Below are 11,663 nucleotides of genomic sequence, written 5' to 3' on the forward strand. Positions count from 1 at the left end.
GAAAATGACTTATCCAAGTTAAATATAGGACACAAATGAGACAACTGTATGGGGTCAGTGTTATTAAAATCCCCCAAAGTGCAGCCTCTGACCTCTTGAAGACCCGAGGTGTTCTCAGTGACCTTAGTGTGTTCAACTGCTGGGCTAGTGAATGGCAGGGTGGGGGCTCCATGAATGCCTGTGTAGCGAGTGAACTAAAAGTCGCATGAGTAGGCAAATGCAGAATTAACTTGAGTGAGCAGGAGAGTGAGTGAGGCTCAGAGAGGGGGAAAGATAGAAGAGGCAGTGGCTCTGAGGCGCTCAAGTCTCAGGACAAGTGGACATGACAGCCAACAGCTGCTTGTCTACTGCTTCCAGAAGCCAGACATTTCTGTCTCTTCCTAAAGCAGACAGGCCTGTGTGAAGTGGAGGGAGGCCAGCTTGTGGCCCTGTCCTGCCCAATTGCTGCCCAGCACTGACTGCCCTGCTTCAATCACACAGGTGCATACCCTGAAGCCATGAGGATCTGCAGCCTCACCCTCCTCTCATTCCTGCTCCTGGCTGCTCAGGCCCTGTCAGCTACCGTCCCAACCAAAGCAAAGGACAGAGAGGACAGTGCAGGAGTGGAGGATGCACCATTCCCCATGGGTAGTTTCCGACATGAGACATCCAAGACCATAACCAGTGGTAAGTTTTCCACCAGAGACCAAGCCTCCTGCAACTGGACAGTGACTAGCCAGGATCCGGTCAGCACGCTGAAGGTCGAGTGCACTCGGATGGGCCAGGAGTTTTCTTGCGTCTATGCTGGCAATCTGACCGAGTGCCTAAAGCACAACGACCAGATGGTCTATTGGAGGCAAATTTTCAATACGCTGCGCAAACAGAAGAACATATGCAGGGACTTCACTGTCCTGAAGACCGGTGTGTGCAGAAAGCAGTTTCCAGAGTCGAATCTCAAGCTGGTCAACTCCACTTTTATTGAGAATATGGAGCCGACGGAGATGGGGACAACAACGTGTTCCCCGGGGGAGTATGTCGATGTCACTTTATCTCCTGTAACAAGCAAGGTTGAAGAAGATGGACCCTCCAGCCCAGTAGAGGACCAGTATGAGCCCTTCAAAATTCCAAACTGTCCAAATAACCCAGATGTGAAACGGACTCTAAGTCGCGTCTTGGAGTTCTGTTCACCTGTCTGGGCTCTGGATACTTTCTGGTGCACTTACTTCTCCAAGGAGTTAGAAAGCATAACATGCTAGAGGGGCCAAAGAGAATGGTCGTGTCAGAAGGCCCTCTGCATGCCAGAAAGTTCTCCAGGTTTCCAGAAGGCATGAACTTCTGTGCTACGTGAGTGCAGTTCGGTATTTGAAGGGATTTTACCTATTTTTTTTGTTCCTTTGTTTTCCGTGTTGGAATTTGCTCTAGTTTCATTGCTTGGGATGTGATTTGCAGAGGCCGTTTACCTCTCTGTGTGTTCCCATAGCCGCCAAAGCTGTGTGCATCTGAGCTGTGGGGAGAGCTTGGAGCTGAACAAACTGCAGTGAGATTTCAGTCAGAAGCACTTTCTGCTGAATTAGCAAAGATAATAAAGCTTAATGTGCGCGCAGACACGCATTCAGTCATTGTTTGGTTTCTGTGTCTCTGGTTCCAACTGAAAGCATGGCTCAATATAAACAGCCTTCCCTATATGATCTTATAAAACATCGAAGAATGATTTCCAGCTCACTCTTCCCAAGTTATGGCCCTAACAAGACCCATTCCTGATTTTCTGTTTATAGCTTTATCCATTGTTCTGTGGTATTTGATGCCCATGGAACCTCGTGTGATAACTGGTTCCCTGTTTTCAGGTGGGGCACACTGAACATGATGCGTTTTTGTAACTTGTCAGAGTTTCATGGATGACAAGAAGGAGGCAGGATGGGAACCCTGTAGCATCCTGGCAGCTGATGCTACAGACCGGAGGGCTCAAGTCAGAGCTACTCATTCCTACCTGTTATGGGCAGCACCCTGCTCTTGTAGAGCTCATTTCTGAGTTGGAAAGAACGGCCTGGTTAAGCCCAATGCTCTGTACTTAGAGCTATAATGGAAAGAGGCGAACAGCATGAAAAACCAGAGAGAAGTAGAAACTGCTGGAAGATCTGGGTTGGGGCCTCCCAGAGGAGGTTATGCTAGGGCTGAATTTTAGACAAAACATCTTTAGAACAAAATGGGAACAGCATAGGAGCATTTTAGGCATCTAACAGCATTTTAGTTGTATGACATCACAGACATGGAAAAGCCCCAGGGACTAGGAAGTCTGGTGGTTGGGATGAGATGAGAGCCACAGAGATGGCTGTGAGTCACTTACACATTAGGAGAAAATATCTGGACATGTTTTAATTCAGGAGTTGAGGAGAAAGGATAAGCCCCCCCCCCATTCCTTGTCACTATTCCCCCAAGAAGGAAAAATGAAGAGCAAAAGTGGGTTAGTGGACAGGAGGAATGGAAAATGGGTTACAAACACAGCCATATTTTCTCTTCACTCTACCAAGATGTACACGGAAGGTCAGCAGAGGCCATCCCATGGAACCTCCACCTCACAATAGAATTTGGATATAATCATCGACATCGTAAAGCTGACATTTATCTCCCACTTGTCATGTGTCAGGCACTGTGCTATGCTCTTCCCATGAATGATTCATTTGTTCATTTATTCATGTATGCTGTCACACACTCACTCTTTCAACATGTAGTGTTTGGAGCTCACACTCGTACCAGGCTGAGTTCTAGGTGCTGAACACACAGCAATGCGCAAAGGATATATACTCTTGAGGGTCTACATCGAATATGTGTAAAATTATGAATATGGCATGGTTACCCTGGACAATCATTGGTGGGAGGGGGAAGGGAAAACATGTGTGTGGGGGGGAGAGGGCACCAAGTATAGTTTAAATGTATACCATTTCTGTTCAATAAATAATTTTAAAAAAAGGATACATACTCTGCCCTCACGGAACTTACTTATGAGGAAAATGATGATAAACTCATCATTATTCAAGACTTAGGAAAAGCAAAGCAAGACAGGGGAAAGAAGTGAAGAAACACAGAAGTTTTAGATGGGCTAGTCAGAGAGGACCTCTCTTTGAAGGCGACTTCTGATTCTAGACGTAAATGAAGAATTTGAACCAAGAGACTCTATTGGGTAAGTGTATTTGAAACAGAGGACATTGTTGGAACAAATAACCTAAAATTACAATCCATTCAATCCTGTAACTTGTACTAAGTGTGTGTTGCTCTTCTAGGTGCAGAAAACGGCAGTAAAGAAAATTAAAAAAAAAACCACCCTGGTCTCATGACACTTATATTCCAGTGACTGAGTTCATCAGGATTGTGGTCACTGTCAGAAGGACCCCAAGGCCGGACCTGAGAACCTTTCTGACAATTTGAGGAGAAGTGAACCAACCTCTCAGGTCCCTTCCAAACTCTTCTGGCCACCATGAAGGGGAGGATATTTCCTTTTGTGCTGTACAGTTTCTCAGCTCTTTGGCCCTCCTACTGGACTTATATAACTAAATTCAACCCAGCCCTGAGTTAGGAAAAGATTTGCAAACCCTTTTAGTAGTCACTGGCCTGGTCTGGGTAGGTGCCACATTGAAGAATCAACCTGAAGTCTCCTGAGGGTCCCTTCTAGCACCTGCGGATTCTGGGTCTAGTACACTCATGACTTTTAGCCATGGCAGAACTGGGGGGGGAGTTTTGATCTGCAATATGGTGGAGCTTCTAGACCTGAGCTTGAGACTGGCCTCTGCCACTTACTGAACAGTCTGTGGGCCAGTTTTTAACCTTCTAATCACCAGTCAGCTCATCTGGACAGTGGGCTAATGAGACCCAGCTTTAGGGACTGCTAGAAGACTGACATGGGTTGATGTCTAAGGCATATATTGTTACCCCATCAATTATGATGTCGATGCTCAAACAGCTATAAACTTCACAGCATTAGATTGTAGAGGAGGTAAAACATTACATTTCAAAAACTTCTTTTTTTTTTTTGGTACTGGGGTTCCTGGAAACCCTTCTACCTCAGGGCTACACTCCCAGACCTATTTTATATTTTTATTTGGAAACAGGGTCTCTTAAGCCTGCGTTGCTGGCTTCCAACCTGCGTGATCCCCGTCTCCACCTCCCAAGCGCAGAGATTACAAGCGTGCGCCACCATGCCCGGCATTTCAAAACCTTTTTAATTATAGAATCTTTCTTCCTATAAAATAAGTGACTCGGAACCATCATTTTTCTGAACATTTTATTTTAATATACTTCTACTGGTGCATTATAGTCTCACATCATAACGCAGTTCACAATGACAGTGAAGTGCATGCACATGGCACCTGGTGGGCTTTTCCCTGGCTCCCTCTCTCCTCCCTCTTTTCCCATAAGGATATTGAGATTGGCATTGGAATTCTCACACATGCACATACCCTCAACAGAAGTGGGCCCTTCATTGCTCCTCTTTTTACTCCCTTCCCTTCCCCTAAGCCACCTGGCTCCACTGAGGTCTCTCCTCCATTACTCCTTAGCTTCTGCATATTAGAAAAAACAGCCAGGCGTGGTGGCGCACACTTGTAATCCCTGCGCTTGAGAGGCTGACACAGGAGGATCGCACAGGTTCAAAGCCAGCCTCAGCTACTTAGTGAGGTTCTCAGCAACATAGTGAGATCCTGTTTCCAAATAAGATATATAAAATAGGTCTGGGAGTATAGCCCAGAGGTAGAAGGCCTCTGGGTTCCACCTCCAGTATTACAAAAACAAAACAAAACAAAAACATATAACTTCACTTTCTGTGATTGGCTAATCTCAGTTAACATAATGTTCTCCAGGTCCATCCATTTTTCTTAAAATGACATAAGTTTATACTTCTTTATTGCTGAGTAGAATTCAGTTGTGTGTGTACTGTAATTCATTCATCTGTTGATGGATATCTAGGTTGAAAACCATCATTACTGACCACCTACTTAATGGGTGACAATTCCATTGTCCTTACTGTAGTATTTATTTATTTATTTATTTATTTATTTATTTATTTATTTATTTATTTTTGCAGGTCTGGGGATGGAACCCAGAGGCATTTGACCTCTGAGCTACACCCCCTGCCCAATTTTTTATTCTTTACTTTGAAACGGTCTCACTGAGTTGTGAAGGCCCTCACTAAGTAGCTGTCTGTGAATCGCGATCCTCCAGTTTCAGCCTCCCAAATGCTGGGATTACAAGCATGCGCCACCACGTCCAGCCTTACTGTAGTATTTAATTCCTGCAACACTCCTATCTGATAAGACTTCTTATTCTCACTTTCTAGATGAGGGAGCAGAGGCTCAGAAAAGCAGAAAAATTGGTCATGAAGCCATTAAGTGGCAGAACCTATAAAAAGAAGCTCTGATTTGGGGGCTCAAAAGTGCTTTGGGCCTGTGAGCTAATGATTTTCTTCACTTGATAAGAGAAGAGCAAAATTTATGGTTTTCAGACATGATCCAAACCTGAAAGGAAACAGGATCCATCAGTCCCTTCCGTACATAAGTACCTTCCCACATCCTTGCAGGGAAAAAATTCTAGAAGTTAACACATCCATTTGTGTTCAACTTTCCATCACAATCACATCCTGAGGGTATGTTCTAGGATGATGGTACAAAATAAAGGTATGACAGGATTTCCATTGCTTTCCATCTAATAGTCCACTGCATAACTTCTTAGATGTAGAAAAGCCATGTGTATGTGTGTGTGTGTGTTTGTGCATGTGTGCATATGTATGTGTGTTCATTAATATGTGTTTATAAGAGATAAGAAGTTTTTAGGTAGGCAAGAGGTGCCAAAGAATGGCATGCCTGCGTCTCCTAAAGTCACTTAGAAATGGGAATGTCTCTCTTACCGTCTAAGCACACATTTCAGAAGAGGGAGGGCCTCTTTCTCTGGCATCTGTAGCTCCAGTCAGTAACTCACAATCTCACTAGCGCCAATTTGAATCTCTGGAATCCAAAGCATTTTACCTGGCTTCCTTTTCATCCATGTTCTTGTTCTACCACGCAAGAGATACCAAGGTGTTTGGGCTGACAGCTCACACCCAAGTTTAACCATCTTCTGATGCATTGGGCTTTCACAGTGTGCCATGCACAACACTCAGCTTAACATCTCTTACTCAAAATATGTCCTAAAACCAGGTGGGTGGTGCATGCCTCTAATCCCAGTACTTAGGAAGCTGAGACAAGTGGATTGAAGGTTTGAAATCAGCCTCAACAACTTACTTTCAAAATAAGTATAAAGGGCTGTGATATATCTTGGAGGTAGAATGCCCCTAGGTTCAATCTCCAGTACCCCTCCAAGTTATTTCATGAAATGCTGGGTATGGTGGTGCACACTTGTAATCCCAGCACTTGGGAGGCTGAGATAGGAGGATTGCACAGGGTTGAAGCCAGCCTCAGCTACTTAGTGAGGCTCCCAGAAACCTAGTGAGACCCTGTTTATAAATAAAATATAAAATAGATCTGGGAGTATAGGCTGGAGGTAGAAAAACCCCTTGGTTCCACCCGAAGTACCACCAAAAACAAAAACAAAAACAAAATTTCATGAAATGATATGCAAGAAAATATTTATTAGGCTTCCTCTTCCTCTACATGAGAAATAAAGATGGGGTCAGGGGATAAGGCTCTAGAGCAGGGATGGTTTGGGGCATGGAGAGTGTGGGCCAGGTTATCCAGGGGGAGTCTTTGTAAAGTGGTTGGAAACATGGTAGCAACACAGCACAGGTGAAGCTTACCTCTCCCATCACCACAGTATGGCACTAAGTGCATAGCAAGGCATGCTGGTGGTGCATTTTCCATAAATATTAGTTCAGCAAATGAAAGAGAAAACAAGTGATGACAAAGGCAGAAATTATGGGGTGTCAGAGTAAAAAAAACCTGGGTTTGAGTTTCTAGTTGTGCATCATGGGACAGGTTATCTCATCTTATGTTTCTCATCTTAAAATTTCAAGTCATTTCATCTATGGGGTAGAACTAGGAGCATGTATCCAAGAAGAATTGTCCACAGTTAATATCTAAAGCATGTTCTTGCACACATGGATTCTCATCAAGAAAGCATTTGTTATACATGAGTGAATGAACGAACCAATTAGCTGAGGGAGGAGATAAGAAGGCCATTTCTAGAAAAGCTACCCCAAGTCTCAAGACAGGCCATGCCAAGAACTTGCCTGTAACTTGGAGCCTGGCTGTCCCCGACCATCTCACAATGACCGCCCTCCACTAATGGCATTAAGGAACCTCAAGCTCCTGCAGCATCCATAAAGCAGGCTAGGGTTTTGCCCGATATACTTGTGGTTCATCCAGTGTATGCACCAATGTGGTTGGAAAAGTTTGAGGTCAGAGCCCTTGGTCTTGGGGTACCTAGACGGTACTAAGGATGGGGAGGAGGGCCATGTTTTTTGAGAAGAAGGAGGCATGTAGGCCACAGAAGACAATACCACCACAGCCAGTCTTTATTGAGTGTTTCCTGCACTTCTGGGGGAGTGGTTCCCAACCCTGGCTGCAGATCAGAATCATCTGGGGAGGTTTATAAATCTTAATGTCTATCTTGCACCCCAGAGTAGTTATATCAGAATCCTGGGGCAGGGAAAATATAGTGCCTTCTAAAGCACCTGGATAACTGTAGTGTTCAGCCAAGGCTGAGCTCCTCTGTGCTGGGAAATGTTCCAAATATTGCCCCTGCACAACCGCCATATTGTCAAGACCTTCCCACAGATAGGAAACGAAAACTACAAGCAGTGTTGTCACTTTTCCAGGGCTACAGAGATCATAAGCAGGGGCTAGGCTCTCAGTTGGCCACCTGTCTCTGGGACCTAGGCACTCAAGCATTTTCACAGACACAGAGGCACCTTGCCAAAGAGGTAGCACAGCGAGGTAGGAAGAGCCAGGCCTCGGTTTGCCCACTCTGCCCCAATACAATAATACTGGGAGACTTCAACACACCATTAGACCAATCTTCTAGACAAAAGGTCAGTAAAGATGCCTCAGACCTAAAGAACACCATCAACAAATGAACTTATTAGACACATACAGAATATTCCATACAACTACAGCAGAGTTCACATTTTTCTCAGCTGCTTGCGGAACTTTCTCCAAAATAGATCACATCCTGGGCCACAAAGTGAGCACTAGCAAATTCAAAAAATGGGACATACTCCTTGTGTCTTTTCAGACCACAAAGAATGAAACTAGAAATAAGCTATAAGACGACCCAGAACAACCACATAAACATGTGGAGACTCAATACCACATGCTGAATGAGGAATGGGTCATAGAAGAAGTGAGGGATGAAATTAAGAAATTCCTAGTAACACACAAAAATAGAGATATATCAAAACCTCTGGGACACCTTGAAAGCAGTATTAAGAAAATTCATAGCACTGAGTGCCCACATAAAAAGAACAGAAAATCACCAAATAAATAACCTAATGACACACCTCAAAGCCTTGAAAAACAGGAACAGTCTAACCCCAAAGCCAGTAGAAGAAAGGAAATTATTAAAATCAGAGCAGAATCAATGAAGTAGAGAATAAGAAAAATAATATAATTCTTTAAGACTTTGAAAGTCACATGCATACAGGACAACAAACCAAGCACAAAGCACAAAAGACTCAAAGAGGAAGAGTAGAACCTTGTCCTTTTAAAGACAATACTAGTGAGACTCAGGTGTGTTTCCCTCAGACATATATAAAAATGTTCAATCAGATTACACTATCACAGACTTTATAACTTGTCTTTTCACTTAAAATGTCATAAACAATAAATGCATGAGCATCCTGATCAGAACACTTGATTCTACAATATTCTTTTAAGTTTAAATTCTGTTCTGTTTATGGAGATAACATAAATTACTATGAGATCATCCGCTGTAGGAAATGAAATTATCGCAAATTATTAGAAACAGTGCTATTAATTTGTCCTTGAAGATAAGTGGTGTTTGCTTAGTTATTTTAACATTCAGAAAATTTCATTTCCCTAGGATAAATTACTAGGAGGTAGACTGAAATATCTTAAAGTCTGCTTTTAGGAAATACATTTTACTATTAAAATTCAAACAATCACAAATAAAAATGAATAAAATTAATATCTAAAAATCTGTCACTCAGTTCAAATCACTCTCATCTCATGGCCAATGTTGCAGCTTCTAGACACCATCATACTTACCATACTTGCTAGATTGCTTTGAAGAAAATTCCAGACATCAGATCATTTCATTCAGAAATATTTCAACATTCATCTTTAAAGATAAGGCAAGAGCATGCTCGTGTTTAAAGCTCTTAGTACGCGTTGCCAAACTGCTGCCAAGAGATGTTGAGACAATTTCCATTCCCACCATCAGTTGGAGAATGTGGCTATTTCTCCCTTATTGCTCAAGATATACTAGTTCTGTGTCCAGATATGGTAGCTGTTAAAAAACAGTTTGAAAATATTAACAAGATTTATAAAGTCTTAGCCAACCTAACCTAAAGAAATAGAGAATTAACCCCAGTTATTATAATCAGAAATGCAAAAGGAGACATCACCACAGATCGTGGGGAAATGCAGAGGATCATCAGAAACTATTTTGAACATGTATGCTCCAATAAACTGGAAAACCTCAGAGAATTCAACAAATGTAAAAGAAACCAACAAATGTTTAAAAGGAGGAAATCCTTTGGAGCTCCTTCTATGAGACCAGTATCACCTTAATACCAAAAATTAATAAACATCCCTTAAGAAAATTACAGACCAATATTCTTGATAAACATAAATGCAAAAATTCTAAACAAAGTACTAGCAATTTATACTCAAAACCACATAAAGAAAATTGTACACCGAGTGTACAAGTGGGGAGGGAGCCGAGGGATAGCCCATCAAGTGCTGTTTGAGAAGTATGTCACTATCACTTTGAAATGCACTGTAATGTGAGAACATAATGCACAAATTAAAGTATTTTAAAATACATATATAAAAATAATAATAGGAAATTATTAAAAAGACCAGCAAGAAATGCTGAAGCTGGCAATGTGTACTTAGAGTTGGCCGATGACACATGATTTCATGCTCCCTTGGAGTTAAATTAGAAAAGAAGGGAAAAAGTCCCAGAGCTTGATTTTTCTTGAAGAATTGCCATACAAGGACGCCTTCATGACTCTCAAAGTGATACCAACTTTTAAAGTAGCTTCAAGTGAGGAAGCACCGGGAGGCAGACTGGGGCGGTGCGTGCTTTTCCATACTGGCAAAAGCCAAAAGAAATCCCAAGTAGGAACAAGTGATCCCTGTGCCATTTGGGATATTGTGCAGACATCTGTCGACAGTTCTTAAGTATAATTTTCTTTGCTCTGAGAGATAAAAAGAAACAAGCAATCTTGGCAGCTCCCAACAAAAAATTCCCCAAGGTCCTTTACATCCCAGAGGCTGCCAGGTACTTGTGGGACCTCTGGACTTATTCAGATGCAGCAGGAACATCTCTCGGTGCTGTAGCAGGGACAAAAAACACAGCAAGTGATAAAATAATTCCAGCCAGTTCAGAGAACATTGTGGAGGCACTGAGTGCCATCTATGCTGTATCTCTGAACATTATTATCAGAAAGGGGTGGTACCTTGTGCCCATTGTACAGGTAATAAAAATGAGGTTAAACAACCTAAAAAATAGCCAAGGTCTTTTCCACCTTGGAAGTGGGTTTCTCCTAATGATCACACTGGGTGTAACGGAGGCTGAAGATGACAGGAGATGATGGATCAGGTCAGCTGGTAAGGCTGGTGTGGGCAGGTGTAGTTGCAGACATAGTCTGCTCAGGAATGAGATGGGACAATAGGCCTCACCAGGCCATGTCCTGCTTCCAGTCCTTCCCCAGCAGCCTGTGGCTTTCAGAGTATGATCTGAATTTATCATAGAAGCAGGAGGTGCTCTGGATCCTGCCTACCTGGACAATATTCCCTCTGCCTACCACCTCATGCCTCTGCCAGATTCTACTGTTTAACAAGGATCAATCCCTCTCCTTCCCCCAAGTGCCCTGCACTCGGACATTGTGCATGCTCCATTCCTGCCTGGTCTGCCTTTCTCCCTCGCTGCGAGTGCTGCAGACTGGGAGACTCCTTTTCTAGTTCTCCTTTCCCTTCCCTCCACTCTCTTCCCTGAGATTTCCTTTTCTTGACTTTTACAGCCCCATGCTTCCCTCTAGCACAGTGTCTTCTCCTCTCCCTTTCTCTCTCTCCTTCCTTACTTTCCTCTTTCCCTCCTTTCTTTCAGCATGTTCTCATTGGGTACCTATGATCTGCAGGATTTGGAGGATGAGTATGAACACTGGATAAGAAAAAGCTCTCTTCTCCATGGAGGTCATCATCAAGAGCTACAGGCAGACAGAGAGCAGGAGCTCGCCCCTGCCAAACATCTCTGCCTGGCCACGGCGCCTTAGGTGTTCAAAACTCATGGCTTACTCAATCACTGTGGTCCCTTGAGGTAGGAACTTCTGTTTCTCAGAGTGGAAATTAAAGTATAATTAAGGTATAAACTCAAGGAATCTGTCATTAAATCCTGTGCTCCTAAGAGCTAGGTGAGGGCTTTAATCAGACGGCAGCAAACAACGGCAGTGCCTAGAATTCCAATCCTAGCCCGATAGACAGAAGTCTCCTAGGACAAGCTGATGCCTAAAGGGGCCT

At 43.2% G+C, this 11,663-nt stretch overlaps 1 protein-coding gene across 1 annotated transcript; it reads left to right on the top strand.

The window, feature by feature from the left end:
• Positions 1-497: 497 nt before the first annotated feature.
• LOC308264152 (fibroblast growth factor-binding protein 1-like) lies at positions 498-1,235 on the top strand (the record flags this gene model as incomplete). Its single annotated transcript, XM_080697270.1, has 1 exon — positions 498-1,235. One exon carries the CDS (start codon positions 498-500, stop codon positions 1,233-1,235), a length of 738 nt encoding a protein of 245 aa, XP_080553396.1.
• Between the last annotated feature and the right edge of the window lie 10,428 nt (positions 1,236-11,663).

This window comes from Muscardinus avellanarius, assembly GCF_963383645.1.
Source record: "Muscardinus avellanarius genome assembly, chromosome: 6".
Taxonomy (NCBI): domain Eukaryota; kingdom Metazoa; phylum Chordata; class Mammalia; order Rodentia; family Gliridae; genus Muscardinus; species Muscardinus avellanarius.